We start from the raw sequence: 22,800 nt of genomic DNA, 5'->3' as shown, positions 1-22,800 counted from the left end.
AGACGTTCTATGATGGAGGCATCCGGCAGGCTCTCAAGTGAAGATGTCAAGTAGCCACCTAGATATTCAAGTCTGGAGCCCCAGGGGGAGAGCAGAGCTAGAGACGGAGATCTGAAAGCCTTCATTGTAAAGGTAGAATACAAGGCCACGAGGGTGGATGAGATCTCCAAGGGAGAGAGCGTAGAGAGGAGAGAGAAGGTCCAAGGACTGAGGGGGCAGGAAGGTGCTCAAACATGTCATCCGGTAAAGGATGAGAGCCACAAAGGAGACAAAGGAGCAGCCAGAGAGGCAGGAAGGAAACCAGGAGAGTGTGCCATCTACAGGCCAGGTGATTTCAAGGAGGAGGGAGTAATCAACCGTGTCTCAGTCTGCTGATGGGGTAAGAAGAGATCTGAGAATTGACCCTAGACTTAGCAACATGGAGGCCATTAGTGGACTTCTGTCGAGGACAGTTTCAGGGAATGGTGGCGTCTGAAGTATGGGGCGGACAGAGAGGGGGGCGAAGGTGTGGCCCGCAGACAGCTCTCCCAAGAGTTGTGCTGTGCAGGCAAGCTGAGAAATGAGGCAGAGGGGGAGGAGATGGTGGGGCCAAGGAATTTTTAGGTGAGCGCTATGACTGCACGTTTGTAGCGGGCGAGCCGTGGACATGACAGGAGAGAGAGGGGAGATAATTTCTGGAGCCAGCTCATCGGATACAGGAGGACAGGATTGCATTATTCTGCTTGGGGCAATCACCTTCCAAGTGAAGGGTAAGATTCGAACAAGCAGAGAGAAATCAGCAGCAGATAAGGCCCTGCCTGAGGAGGCAACTATCCTGGATAAGGCTGACACACTTCCTTTTTTTTTCCCCTCCCTTTAGCTAGACCCAGGGCAGGTGGATTCAAAGGTTTCTCCTCGGAAACAATTCCTGGCCAGAGGCCTTGAGGCTGGGTGGGGTTGGGAAGGGCACACCCCTCCTCCCACCCCCCTACAAATGCTTACGCAACCTCCAGTGGCAACAAAAACCAGCCGGTGTCTCAGATACGACAGCAGTGCTCAGAGAAGCCTCTGGAGCCGGCGGAGGAGCCAGCATGGTGGAGTTTGCACCCCTGTTCGTGCCATGGGAGCGCCGGCTGCAGACCTTCATGGTCGTGCAGTGGGTCTTCTCCTTCCTGGCCCTGGGTAAGGAGAGATGGGCTGGGGGCTGGGAGACCACAGGCATCTGCCGCTTTGGGCGCACACAGTGCATCGATGGTGAAAAGACATCCATTCGAAAGGGGGCTTTGCTGTGCTCAGAGCCCCTGCCCGAAAAGTCCCCCGCCTGGAGGCCTTGGAGGGCGTGGCAGGGTGTGGGGATAGGGTGGGGTAGAAGCCATCACCTGTGGCTTCCGGCAGGTTACCGAGCTTTCCTGGGGTGGGGGTTCCACCTACTTTAGTACCGGGACAGAGACCCTGCCTCAGGCGGCCTGGTGGTGTGGGGAAGGATCTAGGTGATTGTGGGAAATTTCCAGGCTCCTCAGAGGGAATGGGTTTCTTTCCTTCCTTTCAGAGAGGAGGACACTGAGACTGGCAGGTGGGGAAAGAGAAGGGAACAAGGAAAGGACCCAGGGGACTGAGCGGGGTCACAGACAAGCCTGGGTCAGACTCTGGCTGGGCAACCGAGCATCCGCGTGACCTCACTGGACCCATGCCTGACCTCTGCGGGCCTCTACTGCATCAGCTGTAGAATGGGAATACCAAAGCTGCCCTTGCCAGGCTGCTGTGGGGTGAAGTGAAGAACGTGCTTGCTCTGCCCAGCACACATCTGGTCCAACCCCTGGGCTGGGATCCCACGGGAAACATGCGTAGGTTCCCCTACCCACCCTACCCCCACGGTGAGCACGTTGATCGTGGCCAGGGAGACCACACTTGCCCCAACTCCCCTCTGCTGAAGAGGACATTTCTGAGGAAGGCCCAGGGCCGAGCATGGGAAGAGAGTGACTGGGGGCATGTGGGATTCTTCACCTCCTCTGCCAGCGCGAGACTGGGCAGGCACGGCTTCCCCAACGGCTGGTGTCCAGCCTGTGCATTGATGCAAGGTGTTACAATATGGGCATACTCTGTACAGGTTGGTCAACAGCCCCCACACACCCCCAGCCCCCTCTACACACACCCCCACACACCCACACATACCAGGTGCTCCTGCAGAACCCCCTCACGATTCTGCAGCTGAAGGAATCACCCCCAGAAAAGCATGCCCTCCAGCACCCTACATCGCTTACAATCCATCTGTGTCTCCGTGCCAAGCGTAGTTAAACATGAAATATCCCTGGTTATCGCCGGTACACAGAGGAGCAGAGAAAGCGAGTACCCTAACTGCCCAAAGTTGTAGGGCCTGAGTCCCGGGCTCCTTCCAGGCCAAAGGAAGAAAGGGAAGGAGGAGCAGAGAGAGGGGAGAGGGCAGAGGGCGTGGGAGCAGGTGAGGCTAAGAGACTAAAGGGCAGATAGAGCCTGGGGAAGGAGGCCCAGCCCAGGGCATGCTACAGGTTTGCTGGCTCCTGGACAAAGGTCACCGGGGGCCCAGAGGTGGGCTGTGGCCTAGGGATCACACAGAATGAGGTTCATCATGCACATGTCTCGCGTGAGCTTTGTGAGCGTGATTGGGTTTGTCCTTGCCGCTGCACCCACCTTGCCTCCGTCCCCCAGCCCTGCAGGCCTGGGAAGTAGAAGCCTGGGAATGTCAGGAGCAGCACAGAGAGGTCAAGTAGCCCTGGGCCTGGAGGACTAGAGGGAGGACAGCTGAGAAAGGGGATCTGGGCTCACTGGTGCTAGGACAAGAAGGTTTTACCGTATCCCTTTTCCTGGGGGCAAAGGGGAGCTTCAGAAGGGCTTTAGGTAGGGGAGTGACAAGGTCTAATCTGCATGCCAAAGGACCCTGTGGCTGCACGGTGGATGTATCTACAGTTTGGATTATGGGAGAATGGACTGATGGCTGGAGCAATCACTGCCTACATCAGGGGTCACCACATTATGGCCCATGGGCCAAATCCAGCCCACTGACTGTTTTTGTATTTGTAAAGTTTATGAGCTAAGAAAGATTTTTACATTTTTAAACGGTTGCATTTTAAATGGTTAGATCCCTATGTGATAGCCTCCAAGTTGCCTCTTGAGTCTCAAAGTCTAAAATATTTGTAACCTGTCCCTTCAAAAAAAAGATTGCCCACCCTGGTCTAGGGAGGCTGGCAGTGGGTGGAGAGAAATGGCCCCATTCAGAGCTACCTAGGAGATGGGTCCACAGGACAGGATTGAAAGGCTGGCCCGAGAGTAAAGGCTTCCGGTGGAGGAGTAAAGACTATACACATTTACTGAATAGCAGGTAGATGTTGGTGTCAGAGGAGACATTCTGGGGAATGGCAGAAGCCAGAGAAGTGGCCAGAGAAGTCAACTAGGACTTGGCACTAAGGACTCAGGGCCAACAGCCGAATACCTCCCAAGTGGGTAACTTTATTACTGTTCCCTTTCCTCTCCTCTATAACTCACCCAGGAAGGTAAGCGCCATTCAAACAGCTCGTCTGTGTCCTCAGCGGCAATTCCTGCTCCTACAAGAGTCAAGAGTCGGAGTCCGTGAATATTTGTTGAGTGAATAAGTGGGAGCATGATGCTGCCAAAATGGTAGAGTTGAATCCTAGGTTCCATCCTCCCAGCTTGCTGTGTGACCTTAACCAATTGGCGTACCCTCTCTGGACCTTCGTAAAGTCAGGTTTAAAATGTTTCCTCTCAGAGTCGTGAGGATTAAGTGAAAGAAAGTGTCTCCCTTCCTAAGTGACCTGTAGCCTAGAGGTTTGTCTGCTGAGAGGAGTTGAAGGGTGAGCTGAGGGTGAGGGGGATGGTGGGTGTCGGGGAGATCTTTCTGGTCCATTGCCAATGCCCTGTGTGTTTTATCTTAACGTCTTTTTCTGACCACAAAACTGATACGTGCTATTGTAAAACATTCAAACATAATAATGTGTGTCCTAAAAGCAATAGACTTCCCCAAATCCTACCCTCCAGATAGCCACCATTAGCCATTTGTTTTTATTCTCTCAAGCTGGTTTTTATTTTATTTATTTATTTTTTTAACATTTATTCACTTTTTGAGACACACACACACACACACACACACAGAGAGACGCACGAGTGCAGGAGAGGGGCAGAGAGAGAGAGGGAGAGAGAGAATCCCAAGCAGGCTCCCTGTTGTCAGCACAGAGCCCCACGAGGGACTCAAACTCACCAACCATGAGATCATGACCTTAGCAGAAGCAGGCCGCTTAACTGACGAAGCCACCCAGGAGCCCCTCTCAAGCTGGTTTTCTTAAAGTGGGAGACACCTACAGAGACTTCTGATTTTGCCCAAGGGGAGAGGGGCCTAGCTGGGGTTCTTAAACTTTTTTTCCCCATTAAAAACTTTTAGTGTGGAAAAGGAAATAAATAAAATTTAACTCAAGCCCCTTGCCATCCTTGTCCTTCCTCCAGAGCTGTGGGCTCCTTTTCTCCTCTACGCGTGTGCAGCCATATATAAGTGCCAATGTTCTTTTTCATATAAACGGTGGCATTTTATTCCCACTCTGCTACAACTTTCTCTTTCAAAGTTGTTATTAAAAAATATTTAAGGGGCACTTGGGTGGCTCAGTCAGTTAAGCGTCTGACTCTTGATTTTGGCTCAGGTCGTGATCTCTCATGGCTTGGTGAGTTAGAGCTCCATGTCGGGCTCTGTGCTGATGGCACAGAGCCTGCTTGGGATTCTCTCTCCCTCCCTCCCTCCCTCCCTCCCTCTCTCTCTCTCTCTCCCTCCCTCCCTCTCTCTCTCTCTCTGGCCCTCCCCAGCTCATGCTCTCTCTGTCTCTCTCAAAATACATAAGTAAACTTAAAACAAAAAATATTTAAGACAAACAGGTGACCAACCCACAAGCACTTAATGGTCCTTTCCCACCCCCTCCAGGAACCGCAAGGCCTAGGTGAGGATAAAGCACTGTTGAGGCAGAAACTGGCCCGCAGGTCTGGGAATGTGGGGGACGTGGGAGGGAGGGGCTGACCATGAGAGCAGTGACTCAGGGCTACCGTTTCTTCTAGTTTTCTTTTCCTTTTTTTTTAAACATTTGCTCTTTTCATCTTTTTTTTTTTTAACGTTTATTTATTTTGAGAGAGAGAGAGACAGAGCATGAACGGGGGAGGGGCAGAGAGAGAGGGAGACAGAACCAGAAGCAGGCTCCAGGCTCTGAGCCATCAGCCCAGAGCCCGACGCGGGGCTCGAACTCACGGACCGTGAGATCATGACCTGAGCTGAAGTCGGACACTTAACCGACTGAGCCACCCAGGCGCCCCTCATCTTTTTTTTTTTAATGTTCATTTAATTGTGAGAGACAGAACATGACCAAGTGCATGTGGGGAAGGGGCAGAGGGAGGGGGGGCACAAATCCGAAGCAGGCTCCAGGCTCTGAGCTGTCAGCACAGAGCGCGACGTGGGGCTCGAACTCAACAAACCGAGAGATCATGACCTGAGCCAAAGCCGGATGCTTAACCGACTGAGCCACCCAGGCGCCCCTCTTCTAGTTTTTCAAGACATAGCAGATGTCAGGGTTTGTACATGAGGCCTCCCCATTTTTCATTATTAGTAACCAGTTTAATAATATTTTAAAGGGAAAAGGTGGAAGGAACCCAAGTGTCCATTGGTCCACTGACAGATGAATGGGATAAACAAAATGTGATATATACATGCAACGGAATATTTTCCAGCCAAAAAAGGGAGGGCCATTCTGACACATGCTGCTACAACATGGATAACGCGAATGACCGTCAGGACGTTATGCTCAGTGAAATAAGCCAGTCGCAAAAAGACAAACACCTCATGATTCTTCTCATAGGAGGTTCCTAGAATAGTCCAATTTGTAGAGACGGAAAATCAAACGGCAGCTGGCAGGGAATGGGGGAGGGGCACGGGGAGTCAGTGTTGAACGGGTACAGCGGTTCAGTTTGGGAAGATGAAGAGGTCTGGAGCTGGGCAGTAGGGATGGCTGCTCAACGATGTGAATGAACTCATCGCCACTGAACTGTGAGCTTAGACACGGTTAAGGCGACCAACTTTATGTTACGCATCTTTTAACCTCAATAACAATTTTTTTTGGCTTAACTTTATTTTTTATTGTTTAAAATTTACATCCTAATTAGTTAGTATATAGCGAAGCGATGATTTCGGTAGATTCCTTAGTGCCCCTGACCCATTTAGCCCATCCCCCCTCCCACAACCCCTCCAACAAAATTCTCCATATTTATGAGTCTCTTCTGTCCCCCTCCCTGTTTTTATATTATTTTTTGTTTCCCTTCCCTTATGTTCATCTGTTTTGTCTCTTAAAGTCCTCATAGGAGTGAAGTCATATGATGTTTGTCTTTCTCTGACTAATTTCACTTAGCATAATACCCTCCAGTTCCATCCACGTAGTTGCAAATGGCAAGATTTCGTTCTTTTGGATTGCCGAGTAATACTCCATTGTATATATATATACCACATTTTCTTTATCCATTCGTCCATCGATGGACATTTGGGCTCTTTCCATACTTTGGCTATTGTTGATAGTGCTGCTATAAACATGGGGGTGCATGTGCCCCTTTGAAAGAGCACACCTGTATCCCTTGGATAAATACCTGGTAGTGCAATTGCTGGGTTATAGGGTAGTTCTATTTTTAGTTTTTTGAGAAACCTCCATACTGTTTTCCAGAATGGCTGCCCCAGTTTGCATTCCCCCCAGCAGTGCAAAAGGGTTCCTCTTTCTCTGCATCCTCGCCAACATCTGTTGTTGACTGACTTGTTAATGTTAGCCATTCTGACAGGTGTGAGGTGGTATCTCATTGTGGTTTTGATTTGTATTTCCCTGATGATGATGATGATGTTGAGCATTTTTTCACATGTCGGTTGGCCATCTGGATGTCTTTGGAGAAGGGTCTATTCATGTCTTTTGCCCATTTCTTCACGGGATTCTTTGTTTTTTGGGTGTTGAGTTTGAGAAGTTCTTTGTAGATTCTGGATACTAACCCTTTATCGGATATGTCATTTGCAAATATCTTCTCCCATTCTGTCGGTTGCCTTTTAGTTTTGCTGATTGTTTCCTTTGCTGTGCAGAAGCTTTTTATTTTGATGAGGTCCCAGGAGTTATTTTTGCTTTTGTTTCCCTTGCCTCTGGAGACCTGTTGAGTAAGAAATTGCTGCGGGCAAGATCAAAGAGGTTTTTACCTCTTTCTCCTCGAGCATTTTGATGGCTTCCTGTCAACCTCAATAACAATTTAAAAGACAAAGTGCCCGGGTGCAACGAGGGCAGGACTTTGTGTCTGTCATTCACGGCTCTACCACCAGCACTGGCATGTCGGAGGTGCTCTGTGTAAAGTGAACATCTGTGAGCCCCAATTCTACGTCGTCTGGGCTTATGAATTTTACCACTGTTCGGACTGGGTCAAAAGTCCCCGCCTCCAGGAAACCTGCCACGAGTGACAGGCCCCATCTGCCTTACTTTCAAGCAGAATATACAACAGGAAGCCGACCTTCTTTAAGAGGATAAGTGCACGGTGTTGAGTAGAGGAAATGGGAAGGGGAAGGAGCCATATTCCCTGGGAATATTCTTTCCATCAGCATCAGATGAGGGATGGCCCACAGATCAGCTGCCCCTGAGATGAAGCTGGGATTCTAGCCTATGGCAAGGGATTCGGAACTGTAGGTCAGAGGGGGAATTCCTCGCTGGGCCTGGTCCAGCCAGGGCTTGGCCTCTTTCTCCCTCCCTTCTTCACCAGGAAAGGCACCGCAAGCGGAAGAATCAGCATGACCAAAAGCTAAGGGATTGAAAGAGCTGAGTGAGCTGTAGGAACACAGCAGGTCGTGTGGCCAGAGCATTGGGGGTGCGTGTGGTTGAGGTGGGGCTGGAGCAGGAGGCAGGTAGGGCCAGCTCACGCGGAGCTTGAATGCCAGGCTGAGCTGGCTGGGCAGTGCCTCCGGTTATGGGAAAGCCATGAAAGGGCTTCAATAAGAGAAGCATCTGGCCAGCTCTATCTGTGGGAAAATAGGGCAGAGGGCCAACAGAAAGAAGGCTGGGCAGAGAAAAAGTGTCTCCGTTTTCTCCAAGGTCCCAGGAGATGGAAACTAGAAAGAAATAACCCAATCAGTTGTCCAGCAAGCATTGAGCACCTGGTGAATGCAGACTATTTTACTGGGGAGAAGGAGGGAGGGAGAGAGGGAAGACCAGGGTCCGGGACCCAGTACAGTGGGAAAAGTGAGTTTTGAAGTTCAGCCTGGCTAGGGTTCAAATCTGTGCTCCCAGCGTGACATTGGCAGGTGCATTTCCTCCTTGAAGGAGTGGGAAGCCTATCTCTTCCTCCCGGGGCCACGGGCTGGACAGGTTCGTGCTGCTAGTGCTGGGCATATGGGCGGACTCAGCGTGGACAGCCTCACGTCCTTCCTCTCAGACCTCTGACCACTGATGGCTCCTGCTTCCCTCCCCAGCCCAGATCTGTGTTGTCATCTTCGTGGGCCTCCTGTTCACAAGATTCTGGTTGTTCAGTGTCCTGTATGCGACCTGGTGGTACCTGGACCGAGAAAAGCCACGGCAGGGGGGCAGGCCCTTCCAAGCAATAAGGCGCTGCTTCTTGTGGAAGTACATGAGGGACTATTTCCCTGTCTCGGTGAGTACTGGGACTGGATGGAGCATGGCCATGTCGGTGGCGGAAGCATGGTCCTGTGTGCAGGGAGTAGAATACTGGGCGGGGAGGTTGGGGCTTATTTGGCCATGCCACTGTGTGGCCTAGGGAAGAGTCCAGTTTCTCTCTGGCCATGGTTTCCCATCTGCGGGGATGTGGGGCCAATGTGAGGAATGATGAGTGTACAGGGTTGGAAGGCGCTCTGTGGGGCATATAGTGTGGCACACATACGTATCTTATAGGTGTAAACCCCGCGGCAGTCAGGTATGGGGGTGAATGTAATAAACTCAAGGTCCTAAGAGACCATCTAGCCCCACATCTCATCAGATGGGGAGAAGGACAGTCTGAGAGAGACAAAGGTGTGACCAATGCCACTCAACAAATTCTTGAGCAAGGTCTTGCCCTATTCGGAACCTCAGTTTCCCCAGGAAGCTTCCTCAGGAAGCAGACTGAGCCCTCCTACTCTGAGCGCTTTTGAATCTCTCACTGTGACTCAGGGCATCTCATGCCATTGTGGGTACTCGACCCTGGACTCAAATGTCAGTCCTGAGTGAAACAGACCCTGGGATTTAACAGACCCCTTGGCTCCTTTTACCGAATCCCAGATAGACTAAACCCTCAGATATAAGCAGCTGGGCAGAGATGGCTTATTGGCCAGATGGGACAGGGTAGGAAGGCAGTGGGGACACAGAGAGGTGCCAGGCAGGGTCAGCTGGCCGTTCCCTGGAAACAGAGGAGAAGAAAGGCACAGAGTGTGGCCTCTGGAGCTGGACAGACTAGGTCTTAATACCAGTCTGCCACAAACCAGCTGCGACCTTGGTGAGTTTCACAGCCTCTCTTAGCCTCAGTTTCGTCATATGTAAAGGGATAATGCCATACATCACTGAGTTGGATGGATTCACTGAGATGTCAGGAAAGCACCTTGTAGGTTCTCAGTAAACTAGGAGCTAGTGTTATTTTACTAAGTCAGTGGGGACTCTGGGGAAGCTTGCACGTGCTGTGGAGGACTCTGACAGCCCAGAGCTCTACTGTTCTGACCTTCACACCTGCCTGGCTTCTCCCACCCCATCCTGGAGCCCCGCCTCCTCCTGTCCCTGCTGGAATTAGGTCCCCAGCTTGTAAAGGGCAGGGAGGGGGAGGGGAGGGAAAACACAGTCTCACAGAGGTTAAACAACTCACTGACTCGTGGGCATTCAGCATGGGACTCAGGGCTGCTGCCTTGCTCCCTTCTTACAGTCCTGGGGCCCGGCAAGGACTAGCAAAAGCAGGGCAAAAGCTGGGATACAGAAGCCCCTAGCACCACAGTAAGCAGGGCCTCCTGGGCAAAGGGCAAGGGTGGGACAGGGCAGGGCAGGGCAAGACAGCAGGGCAGGAGCTGGGCAGAGGGCAGGAAGTTGAGTGGCAGGGATTTCTACCCTCATGAGGAGTGATAGCTGTTGAAGGGCAGAGTGAATGGGCAGTGCTGAGGCTAACCTGAGGGTCCACATTGGGGGAGGTCTTCCCATATTTGCTTCCTCTGCACGGTGCCCTCCCAAGATCTTGTCAGCGTAGACAAGCAGGGTCTGTGCCTATCCCCTCCACTGCCCTTCCTGATCCTCCCCCAGCCAGGCAGCCCTCGAGGAGGGTCTTTCAACCTCGGCACTATTGACACTGGTGGGACGCTGCCCTGATTTGCCACAGTTCGTTCCACTGTAGTGTTTCAGGATTGCTGCCCACGGGCCGGCCTGGTGCGTCACCCCTGCAGAGCGTGAGCAGTACCGCCAGGTGGCCAGCAGAGGGCGAGATGGCATGCGCTTTGACTTCGCCTGTCCTAGGCTGGGAGCCTGCAGGGGTGGGGCTGGGGCCTGCAGATTCGCTTCGCCACCTCCTCCCGGGAGACCTTCCCACTCTTCCACACACCTTTACAGCGCAGGCCCCGCGGAGATCTTGGGGTGGCCGGAGGGTAGGGAGCTTCAGCTCTGCCGCAGCTCTGCCGCAGCTCTCCCGCATTCACAAGCCTCCGCGCTGCGCTGTCAAATGCGAGTGGGTTTCTGAGCTTCTGTCAGTTCTCCGTGTGATTTTATGGACTAGCGTCTAGTGATGGAATTTCGAGCAAGATTAGGAACGCTGTTTCTGGGCCTTGCAGCTTTCTACACTCGTGCTAGAGGCTTCCTAAAGAGCCAATGATGAAGAATCGGGCAATGTTTTGCAGAGGAGGCGCCGATCCCACCTCATGCCGAAAACCAGCCCCAAAGCTGGGTTTCCCCTGTGAAGATTTCATCACCCCAGAGCAAACACTGTCTGCACAGGCCCAGGCCTGAGGGGTGGAGTGCTGTGGCCGGGCGGTGACCTGGTGTCAGGAAATGCTGCAGGCTGGGGACAGTGCGGAACACCTCCTCACCCACACCTGGGACATCCCTCGGTTCCTCCACAGCCCTGCAGGCATCACTAGGGACTTCGTGCCCCACCTCCCAGCCCGGCCCCCTCCCAGCATACTGGGGTCTCTTAACCTGGTAGGTAGCCAGCCACCTGCCCAGGACAGATCTCCAGCTTACACTTGGACGGGGTGACACTTCCTCCTGCTGGTGGCTCCTTTCATCATGGGAGGGCTCTGCCTGTGAGAGGGTCTTCCTACACCAGAGACCTGCGCCCGTCCTCAGGACCCTCCCAGGAGTCTTACCTCTGCCTTGGGTACAGCTCTCCCCTCAGCCCTAGGGCTGCCCTGCAGGGAGGGATGAGGGGTTCCCTTCCTGCTCACTTCCGGTCCTTGCTATCCCCTCCACCCACCCCTGCTCCCAGCCCGCAGCTCTCAGGAGGCTTTCTGCCCCTGGGCACGTGGACATTTGACACGGAATGATTGTTGTAGGTGTGTCCGTATTGGGGGGGAGGGGTCTGTCTTCACCCCTGGCCTCTCCCCACTGGATGGCAGTAGCACTCCCCTCTCCCCGTTGTGACAACCAAAAATGTCTGTAGACGTTACCACATGTCCCCTGGTGGGGTAGGGGAACTGGCCCCAGTTGAGAGCTGCTGCTCTGAAGCTTGGGGTCTGACTCCAAACTCCTCCGGGTCTCACCCTTCTCTCCTCCCCCACTCACTACCTAAATCCTAACCAATCATTTCTTTTATCTGGGCTTTGCTTCCGCCGACGCCCCCTACCGTCCATCCTGCACACAGCAGCCATGATACTCACAAAACGTTAAAACACAGCGGGGACTCCCACGACGCCGAAAATCAAATCTAATTTTTGCCTGGCCTGCAAAAATTAGACTCTGGGTCCCTGGACTCTGGACCCATGCTCACGCCTCACCTGCCCCCTTTGCTGTCAGCTCTCCAGGCATGAGCTGTGTCACTTGGGCCGGTGCCGTCACCTGAAGTGCACCCCTTGACCCCGTTAACCCCCACCACCTTTCGCTTGGGGACTCCTACAAGGCGGCAGAGCCCACAGCTTACACACACAGAGCCAGGCTGCTTGTGTTAAGATCTTGCCTCTGAGACTTTACTAGCTATGTGACCTAGAACAAGTGGATTGACCTTGTGTCTCAGTTTGCTCGTCTGTAAAATGGAGCCGTTGCCACCAGTACTTCCCTTGCAGAGTGAACAGGAGATGGAGAAAGCAGGTGTCCTGAGGTGCCTGACGCACAGTAGGTGCTGGGAATGCGCACCGCCTGGGGCACTCTTTCCAGCTCTCTGTGCTTGGTGCGTCCTGCATATCCTTGATGGTAAAACATATGGGTATTTTATGTACCACTAAGAAAAAAATTCTTCCAATTAAAATTGTCAAATCCATCTTGATAGCATAATGTTAAGATGTGAAAAAAAGGTGCTTCTCAGAACTGAGGGAATATAGCTGCAGATGTCAATGGGTGTCTGTTCTGTCTGCTCAGTGCTCAGTGAGGTCAGGGTGGAGAACTCACCAACTAAGGTGTGGTGGTGGCTCAAAGCCTTTCTTTTCATCTGGCCATGATGGGAGGAGGCAGGCAAGGACCCAGTCTCCCTGCCCCCCCCCCATACACGCATGCGTGTGCACAGCCAATGGCCTAAAGCTGGAAGGGGATTCCTTTGGTTTAAAGCTGTGATTCTCAAACTCTGATATATGGCAGAATCCTCTGGGAAATCTGCCACAAATGAGATGCCCAAGGCCAGAGCCAGACTACTGAACCAAACCTTGCTTGCCCTGCATTTTTAAACTGCCAAGCAATCAAGGTACATATATAGGTCATGAACAGGTTCTCCAGGGCCTGGACCTAGTTGCCGATGGAGGAACCACCTTCTCCTGAAGCTAACCGCCTGGACATTCCAAGTTTGACTAAAAAGGAAAAGACCCCAGAGATAGTCCTGAGTCTCCAGGTAGCTCTCTGTGTCTGGAACAAAGACTTCCCGGCCTGGTGCTCTGGTGCTCTGTGCGGGAGAGAGCAGAACTGAACTCAGGTCATCCGTGTGGCTTTGGGCAGGTCACTTACCCCTCTGCATCTCAGTTTGCGCAACCATCAAATGGAGGCTCTCACACTGCAGCCGACCTCCCGAGGGCCACGGTCACACAGGCTAGTGGTGTGGGTGATCTGTGAACCGTAAAGGGGCCATCAGGACGGTGGGTTCTTGAGGCATTTGGGTCACCCCAAGAGTGTAAGAAGGCATGAGGGCATTTGTTGAGAGATGGGACTGGGCAGACAGGGCAGAGACACAGCCCTCGTGGTCCTCTTTCCCACCCACGGTCCAGATGCCCTCTCCTTGAGATGCCTCTCTCATCCCGCAGGGCTGTGGTCTTCTAGGCAAGGGTCTTGGGGTTCAAAGTAGTGACACCCCTGGGAGAATTGAAAACATGTTCACACAAAGACTAATGTGCAAGTGTTTGTGCCTACGTTATTTGTAATGGCCAAAAGATGGAAATCATTTCAATGTCTGTCAAGTGATCAATGAACAACAAATATGGTATATCCATGCAATGGAATAGTATTCAATCGTAAAAAGGAATGAAGTACTGATATATGCTTCAACATGGATGGACCTTGAAGACATTCTGCTAAAGTGAAAGAAGACAGACACAAAAAGCCATATTGTGTGGTTCCGTGTGCAGGAAGCGCCCAGAATAGGCAAATAGACACATAGGCAGTAGGCAATAAGCACATAGACACAGAAAGCAGGCTAGTGGTTATCAGGGGCTACAGTATGGGGAGTGACTGCTAATGGGCACGGGGTTTCTCTTTGGGGTGTTGAAAATGCTCTGGAATTATATAGGGGTGATGGTTGTTCACTTCTGAAGGATACTAAAACCGCTGAATTGCACACTTCAGAAAAGGTGAATTTTATGGTAATTATATACATATATATATATATATATATATATATATATATATATATATATAATTTTAACATGCCCCAGAGTCTAGCACCCTGGCCGTCCCATTCTCCAGCCACTGCCTGGTACGCAGCCTGCCATGACACGCACCCGGAGAAGCCCTTCCCCAGACACCCATCTGTCTTTGCTTAGTCCCACTTCTTCCTTAAGAGAACTGAGGGAGCAAGGCAGAGAACGCAGCGCTTTATAAACCTTCCCCTCTCTGTTTACCTCACCCGAACCCAGTAGCAACGCTGCCAGGGAGGCATTATCACTGTCTTGGGGGATAGAGAGGAAACTGAGGCATGGGGAGTGCAGGGGCCTGGCAAAGGTCATGTGAGCTGGCAGCAGAACCAGGCCTTCCTTCTGAGGCTGCATCAGCCTCCTCTATTCATGTGTTCATTCTTCTTTCATTCCAGTCTTTCTGGAGCATCGCCTCTGTTCCAGACCCATACTTGGGTCAGGTGAGGCATCAGACAGGTGGTCTTAATCTCAAGACCCTCACAGACCCTACGGCCCAGCAATTGCACTACTAGGCATTTATCCACGGGATACAGGTGCGCTGTTTCGAAGGGACACATGCACCCCCATGTTTATAGCAGCACTATCGACAATAGCCAAAGTATGGAAAGAGCCCAAATATTCATCAATGGATGAATGGATAAAGAAGATGTGGTATATATATATACAATGGAGTGTTACTCGACAATCAAAAAGAATGAAATCTTGCCATCTGCAACTATGTAGATGGAACTGGAGGGTATTATGCTAAGTGAAATTGGTCAGTCAGAGAAAGGCAAATATCATATGACTTCATTCCTATGAGGACTTTAAGAGACAAAACAGATGAACATAAGGGAAGGGAAGCAAAACAAATATAATGAACATAAGGGAAGGAAAGCAAAAATAATATAAAAACAGGGAGGGGGACAAAACATAAGAGACTCTTAAATATAGAGAACAAACTGAGGGTTACAGGAGGGGGTGTGGGAGGGGGGATGGGCTAAATGGGGAAGGGGCACTAAGGAATCTACTCCCGAAATCACTGTTGCACCATATGCTAACCGACTTGGATGTAAATTAAAAAATAAATAAATTTTAAAAAATAAAAATAAATAGATCAAATAAAATAAAAATAATAAAAAGACCCTCACAGCGAGGGAGTGACACCACTTGGGCCCAGGGGACAGATAGAAGAGGTTAGCGCAGAAAAACAGCAGTAGAGACTATGTCTAGGGAGGTGCAGATCAGGCCTCGGTAGACAGTGACAACCCATCAGTGCACAGCAACCCACCAGGTCACGCACACGTAACTGCACGTGCAAGTATTGGCACACACGTCTATACACAGGCGCTCACATTCACCAGGATGTGTCTCAACACACAAAGCCTTTATCAAGGATGATCCTTCTTTCTTTCATTGATTCATTTGTTTTGTTCATTCATACATTCATTGTTCATTTAAAATAAGTCATACGTTCTTGTTCAGAATTCCAAAGGGACAAAAGGGTGTATGGTAAAGGGTCCTCCCCCCCACCTCAATTCTCATTTCCTCCCTTCCCTCCCCAGAGGCAACTGCGTCGACCAGCTTTTGTCCACACGCAAGCAAGCGCGTGCCCCCTCTGCCAGCCGGGTCAGCGGCGTTCTGCACGCACCGTCTTGCCCGTTGCTCTGTCCTGACGAGGGATTGTGGCCACCTTCCCCTGCCAGGCCAGGGAGATCTTCGCCATACTTCCCTAGGGCTGCAGAGGGGCAAATGTTTCACAATTTGTCTGAACGGGCCCTGTTGGTGGACATTGGAGGGGATGCGGGGTTGATGACGGTACAAAAAAAAAGATGCCGTGGTTAATATCATTCTGCGCAAGCACAAGCAATTCCCCAGTGGTGGAGTTGCTAGGGTAAAAGGTCAGTTACACTTTGTGGTTGTGATAGCTATTGCCAAATCGCCTTCATGGAGGTTGTACAAAATTGCCTTCCCGCTGCTGAGAAGGAATTCATGTGCTGGTGCTTTCGTGAGGGGAGCCAGGTATGTGTGTAGGGAAACACCACCGGATGGGTGCCTGTGCAAGCACCTTTCTCACTGAGAATAGCCAGAGATTTCTCTGTCCCATCTTTATTTTCATATCCAGCAAGTCTTCACTGCGTGAGTGGAAGGGGTTTGTCTTTGTACGGGAGGCAATGGTCTCCCCAGCTGTGGTCCCTGCAGCCTTTCTGCAAAGCGTCAGTGGGTAACTGGAGGCCATACTGGGCAGGAGGGTGGGTTACAGAAACCAAGTGCAGGAGAATCTGGGGCTGTTCAGCCTCGATGGGGCAGACAGGCTCAGATCCCCATTGCTGCCCATCACCCCCCCCCCCCCCGCCTCCCCACCCTGCACCAAGTCCCTCCAGGCTCCAAGAGAAGGTAGCCAGGCCTCCTGGACCACAAAGGCAGCAACAAGAATCTTCAAGGAGTCATCTGCCACAAGTTTTAGCTTGATGACAGGTTTTAGCTTTCACCCTGGCAAAGCTGACCCAGAGTGGAAAGGACTGCCCCGCGCCCAGGAGTGCAGATTGCAGGGACTGGCCAGTCCTATCAGAGACCCTCCTGCCAGGGGCTTGGGGCATGGGCCAGGGACCTCAAGAGCCTTCAAACTCTGATGCCTGTGGCTCCCAGGGTGCAGGACAATATAAAGGGTGGGCCTGCGGGTCCTGGCAGGGTGGGGAAGGGATTGCCCCCATTCACACACACACACACACACACAGTCACTGCCCACCGCAGCAATCTTTGCAGACTGAGCCATGGAGCAGCCTGTCCAGTAATGGGCTGAGAGCAGCATTTGTTAGCTCACTTCCTGCCCTTCACCCTCACCCCACTTCATCCTGGAGCCGCTAAGGACAACAGCTCTCCTCTCCCAAGTCAATGTGTAATGACTCATGGTCCCTGCTCCCTGCTCTATGCTGCTGGCCTGACCAGACTCTGGCAAGTTGCTGGCCAGCAGAGCCCAGGGCTGGGGAAAGAGCGTGATGAAGCGGCGATGGAGGTCTGGCGTCGGGGGAGCAGGGAGCCACAGGGAGACACTTGCTTTGTCCAGAAGGGTAAAGAGGACTAGGGCCAGCCTCCTGGACTGCATGCTCTTTCAACCACTCCTGCTATACCTTGCGAATGCTCACTCACAGGTCTTCAGTGCCAATTTTTCTTATATTGAGATTTGTGGAAACGGGCCTTTTGCAGCAGGCTGGTGCCCCCGTGTGTCCCTCTGATGCCTTCGAATTATATCTGGTCCTGTAGTAATCTTGGTAATTCCAGGACACCAACAGACTCGAGCTTCTCAGCAGTCCTGGGAGGAAGGCAGGCTGAATGGAAGGAAGGCTAAATGTCCCCATTTTACAGATGAAGACCCCGAGAGGGAAGCAATTTGTCCGAAGCCAGCAGTGAATCTGAGACGGTATCATTGGGTGCCTTCACACATCATATCTCGATCTTCTTAAGAGCCTGAGGCTCAGAGAGGGGGAGCGACACTGATGAGTGGCACAGTCGGGGCCGGCACGCAGGTCCAGCTCTGGCTCACCAGGTTGCTGTCCTTGCAGCTTGTCAAGACCGCCGAGCTGGACCCCTCCCGGAACTACCTTGCCGGCTTCCACCCCCACGGGGTCCTGGCTGCTGGAGCCTTTGTCAACCTGTGCACCGAGAGCACAGGCTTCCCTTCGCTCTTCCCTGGCATCCGCCCCCATCTGATGATGCTGACCCTGTGGTTCCGGGTCCCCTTCTTCAGGGATTACATCATGTCGGGGGGTGAGTCTTTACACCCTGGGGTGGTCCAAGAGGATGAGGCTGGAGGCATGGGAAGAGGCATTGTGGCAAGGGTGCCAACCGTTCTGTGCTTTTTTTTTTGTAATGTTTATTTATTTTTGAGAGAGAGAGAGAGAAACAGGGACAGAGACAGAGCACGAGCAAGGATGGGCAGAGAGAGAGGGAGACACAGAATCCGAAGCAGGCTCCAGGCTCCGAGCTGTCAGCACAGAGTCTGACGCAGGGCTCAAACTCCCTAACGGTGAGATCATGACCTGAGCCGAAGTCCGATGCTAAACCGACTGAGCGCCCAGGCGCCCCAACGGTTCTGTACTTCTTACAAGAACATGGGCAATAGAAGAAGGTGGCTAGACCCAAGGAAGTACTTCCCACAGCACCATGTGGGGCCGTGAGCTTGGCGAGGGTGTCAGGAAAAGGGAGAGAACTCAGTTCCAGTCCTCAGGGAACTCCAAGCTGGAGTGGGTGGGGTGGGGACCCAGGCCTCTGTGGCCACTTTTGGTGATCCCTTTCTTGGCTCACATCCACTTGACAATCCCTGTCCCCTTGCCCTGTACCTGACCACCTTCTTCTCTTCCCAGGGCTGGTCACATCAGACAAGGAGAGCGCTGCTCACATTCTCAACAGGAAAGAAGGTGGCAATCTGCTGGCCATCATCATAGGGGGTGCCCAGGAGGCACTGAATGCCAGGCCCGGGGCCTACACGCTGTTGTTGCGGAACCGCAAGGGCTTCGTCAGACTCGCCCTGATGCACGGGTATCTGGGAAGAGGGCTCTCCGTTCAGCTGGAGATGGGCAAGGATTAGATTTGGGCGGGAAGACAGCAGAGACTAATGCAGATTGTATTGGGACAGGGAGAGTCTTAGTCCCTTTACAGTGAAGATTCTATCTTGGGGAGATCCGTACTATGTCGTGCCCAAATACCCAGAAAAGATTTCAGAAGACAAGTGTGGTGATCAAAGGGACTAGGTGGGAAGGGATATATTTGCCCGAAGCTGGCACGAGATCTGATATCTATGGGATCTGGGAAAATGGAGTTTGGGGCATATCACAGAGCTCTTCTACTTCGAAGCGTCTTTGAAGAATACAAGTTAGCTGGAGCCGGAGAGAGGTTTTCTACAAAGTCCACAGATGTTTTATATCTGGGAGGACTCTCTGAAGCATTCCGGTCTATCTGTCCTGTTACAACTGGGAGATTGTGGCCCTGAGAGGGCCCAGGACCTGCCCGAGTTCAGAAAGCAAAGCTACGGCAGGTCTGGTAGGCAACTCAGGCTTCCCACTCCTGGCCCAGGGCTCTGTCCTCTGCTCCAATTCTTGGTCACCGGGTCCAGGCAGGAAGCTAGCTGGGGTCTTCTTTAGGGCCTTCCACATGTAGTCTCTCTTGTCTCCCTCCAGGGCTGCTCTCGTGCCAATCTTCTCCTTCGGGGAGAATGAACTATTTGACCAGGTCGAGAATTCTCCCGGCTCCTGGTTGCGCTGCATCCAGGACCGGCTGCAGAAGATCATGGGTATCTCCCTCCCGCTCTTCCATGGCCGTGGCGTCTTCCAGTACAGCTTTGGTCTTATACCCTACCGCCAGCCCATCACCACCGTGGGTGAGCTGAGAGCCAGGCTGGTGGGGTGGGGGGGGGACAGGGGTCGGCTCCAGGGAAAGGGACCTGGACTATGTGCTGCAAGGGGGACGTGGAGACGGCTCAGACACATCGTCGCCCTCATGGAGCTCACATTCTAGACTGGGAAACATACACGCAAGCAGACAACCCTAATACAGGGCACTTTGGGATGGGAACCGCAACAGAGGCACGAAGAACAGCAGTCACTACTGATTACAGGGTACCTGCTGTGTGCCAGGCACTGCACTGGCTTCCTGACCTGCAGCAGCTCAATTTAGCCTAAGAGCCTTCCAGGTAGGGACTATTATCCCTATTTCACTCGTGGCAAACTGAGGCTCAGAGAGGTTAAGTAACTTCCAAAAGATCACACTGCCTTTGAGTAACAAAATTGAGGACTGAATGGGGACCTATTTGACTCTTTATTACGCTAGAGAAGAAGAGTTTAATTCTGACCCAGAGGATCTAATAGGGCTCATTGGAGAAGGTGAATTTAGGAAAGAGCATCTCAAGTCTGTTAGAATTGTGTAAAGTAGCAATCAATAGGCTTGGGTTAGAGCCTGAGGGATTTTCCCGTAAATAATGGGCATGAGCCTTAATGCATGGACTCAGCCCTACTTTTTCAGCAATTTGGACTCCTCATTTGCTCTCTTCTTGGATCCCAACCAGATCCCTCTGAGAAAGCCTATTGAGAGAGGTCCATTCCTCTTTATCCATCCATTTATTTGTTAGTTGAGAACAGACTTGGTGAATCCCCTCCACCATGACTTTTCCTGTTTTATTGTGGCAATATTTTCATGCGTGTTAATACCGCTGCTGCCTCTGGGGCACCTGAGTGCCTCAGTCAGTTAAGCGTCTGACTTCCGCTCAGGTAACGTTATCTTTTGTAGTTGGTAAGTTCGAGCCCTGCATCGGGCTCTGTGCTGACTTCTTCAGGCTCTGGAGCCTTCTTCAGATTCTGTGCCTCCCTGTCTCTCTGCCCCTCCCTTGTTCATACTCTCTCTCTCAAAAATAAATAAATATTAAAGAAAAATTTTTTAAAGGTTAAAAAAAATCCTGCTGCTGCCTCCAGAGCTATTCCCAAAAGGAAAAGTCAAGGGAGCTACCTTCCCAGCCAGGAAGAACCAGAGGAAGAGGTTAGTTAGGGCTTCTTGATTTCTCCCTAGAACAAAGGGGGCATTACAGGCCCGGGGGCGGTGGGGGGGGGGGGGGCGGTAAGAATTGCTGTCTGGGCAGTTGGCCCACCTCACCCGAGAGCTACAGGCACCTCTTTTTCTCTTTTTAATGTTTATTTATATTTGAGAGAGAGAGAGAGAGAGAGCAGGGGAGGGACAGAGAGGTGGAGACAGAATCCAAGCAGGCTTTAGGCTCTGAGCTGTCAGCACTGAGCCGGATAAGGGGCTCGAACCCACAAGCCAGAAGATCATGATCTGAGCTGAAGTTGGACGCCCAACCGACTGAGCCACCCAGGCACCCCGAACTACAGGCGCTTCTAATCATGACATCTTGGGCTCCCCAAACAGTATAGCCTGAAAATTAAGAGCATATCCCTGGGATTTAAAAACTAGAACTGTTTCTTCCTGGCTGTGTGGCCTTGAACAAGTTACTTAACCTCTCGGAGCCTCGTTGCCTCCCCTGTCAACCGGGAACAGTAAGAGTTTCTATCCCCAGAGGGTTGTTCTGAGGATTAGAGCTAATGCACGGAAAGTGCCTGGCACATTGCAGAGCACATTGCAATGCCAGTTGGTATGGTTACTGAGTCAGAATCTTGGAGTTGCTATAACATCTTAGAATCCATCACCCAAAACAGGGCTGAGAGGGACGGCAGTAAGAGCAGTTTCCTGCAGAGATGACCATGGGGGTGGGCACCTGCCCCAAGGTCCCCTGCAACCCCGTGGCTCCTGCTCTGGGCCAGCACCCACATTTGTGTCTTGCAGTGGGAAAGCCCATAGAGGTGCAGAAGACGCTGCATCCCTCGCAGGAGGAGGTGGACAAGCTTCACCGGCGCTACATCAAGGAGCTGTGTGACCTCTTCGAAGCCCACAAGCTCAAGTACAACGTCCCCGTGGACCAGCACTTGGAGTTCTGCTGAGGGCCTCCCCAGAGGCCAGGGCTGGCGTTAGGGAGCCCAGCTGGAGGTGCTGCGATCTGAGAAGGCTTCCTGGAGGTGTCTGTTGAGCACACGGTCACAGCCTTCCCAAACTTCTGCAAATCCAACCATGCCAGGCCCTAAGTCCAGCTGCCAGTTTGGGCGTCGCTGGTTTGCACTCCTGCTGCCAAGCCGCAGCGAGCCTCCCTCTCCTTGGCCTCCTCCTCTGTGAATGGGAGAGAGGGCTGGAAGAGAGTGATTTCTGAGGTCTCTATCCCCGGTTATAATGTCACTCAATAGGCAGAGAAAGAGAACGGCAACCAGGTCTTCCTTCCTCTACCTTGAGTAACAGCACAAAAGAAGCCCCAGGCTCTAGCCCCGTCTCCTACAGGGTCCCTCATCCTGCACCCTACATGTTCCCTCTCCTCCCTCCCTGAGCCAGAGAGGAGGAGGTGGCCTTGAGGCCTCCGCACTCATGCCAGGCCCCTGTGAGTTTCTGAGTCCTCTGCACTGTAGACTGGCAGCCACAGGGGCCCGAAAGATGGATGAGGAGAGCCGTGCTCTGTCACTGGCTATATGACAGTGGGCAGACCTCTTCACCCTCCCTCTGAGCCTCAGTTTCCCTGACTGACTGAGATGAACCCTGAGTCTAAGCTCTGACGTTACATAGGCAGAGAGCTCCATGAGGCACCTCTTACTCATTCACGGTCATTTCAGCCCCTGACCTTGACACAGAAAGGTGGGAGGTCTCCATAAATGTCAGTTCAACAAATCCTGTTGCAGCCTTCTTCTGTTCCTCCCCATCCCCCAACAAAGAGGGCTGGTCAAAGCCTCTCTTCCCTGCCTGGCCCTGTGGCCCTATCTCATCTTCCCAGAAGGCGGATCAGATTGGGCCAGATAATGCCATGTTGACTCTTCCTTCCTGATCCGATGGCCCCAAGCTTACCACCCCTGGGCCTGTTCTGTTGGGCAAGACGGTGAGAGGCTAGGTTAAGACACAGGGCAGACCAACATGGAGAATAAAGACCAGACGCAAGGGGTGCTTGTCTGTGTGTGTCGGCCCAGTGGGTGACATGGGGACTGATGTGCTGATGGGAAGAATTCTGGATTCCTGGGTTTGGGACATACGTCAGTAGTGAAGAACAGGATGCCCAGGGTGAGGACCCTACTTGTGACTCCTCCTTCCCCCTCCAGCAGGGAAGCAGGATCCTTTCCCTCCTGGAGCAACTCATTCCAGTAACTACAACATGGGGGACATCTGAGAGGTATAAATTTGGGTTTAAATCCTGGCCCATCCCTTCTTAGTGACCCTGGGCAAGTCATGTCATT

The 22,800-nt window shown here is 52.1% G+C and overlaps 1 protein-coding gene and 1 long non-coding RNA gene across 8 annotated transcripts in view; one reads left to right on the top strand and one right to left on the bottom strand.

Annotated features, from left to right (window-relative positions):
* LOC122199212 overlaps nt 1-22,800 on the bottom strand; it is a 68,869-nt gene that overhangs the window by 16,250 nt on the left and 29,819 nt on the right. For 2 of the 7 annotated variants that reach the window (XR_006193415.1, XR_006193413.1), the window contains exons 4-7: nt 13,113-13,211; nt 10,573-10,746; nt 3,499-3,557; nt 982-1,157 (exon numbers count right to left, since the gene is read on the bottom strand). This is a non-coding gene — a long non-coding RNA (uncharacterized LOC122199212). Of the gene's footprint in view, nt 1-981; nt 1,158-3,498; nt 3,558-10,572; nt 10,747-13,112; nt 13,212-15,391; nt 15,770-22,800 lie in introns of those variants that run through there. The other 5 variants (XR_006193416.1, XR_006193414.1, XR_006193418.1 and 2 more) reach the window with 5 other exon arrangements.
* On the top strand, nt 1,071-22,320 carry MOGAT2 (monoacylglycerol O-acyltransferase 2). The gene is made up of 6 exons (XM_042904045.1): nt 1,071-1,161; nt 8,480-8,658; nt 17,554-17,758; nt 18,355-18,529; nt 19,168-19,367; nt 21,320-22,320. The coding sequence occupies exons 1-6, from the start codon at nt 1,071-1,073 to the stop codon at nt 21,472-21,474; spliced, it is 1,005 nt and encodes a 334-aa protein (XP_042759979.1). The 3' UTR covers nt 21,475-22,320.

The sequence above is a fragment of the Panthera leo genome, chromosome D1 (genome assembly GCF_018350215.1).
Source record: "Panthera leo isolate Ple1 chromosome D1, P.leo_Ple1_pat1.1, whole genome shotgun sequence".
In the NCBI taxonomy this organism is placed as follows: domain Eukaryota; kingdom Metazoa; phylum Chordata; class Mammalia; order Carnivora; family Felidae; genus Panthera; species Panthera leo.
This window is presented reverse-complemented; position numbering and strand designations above follow the sequence as displayed.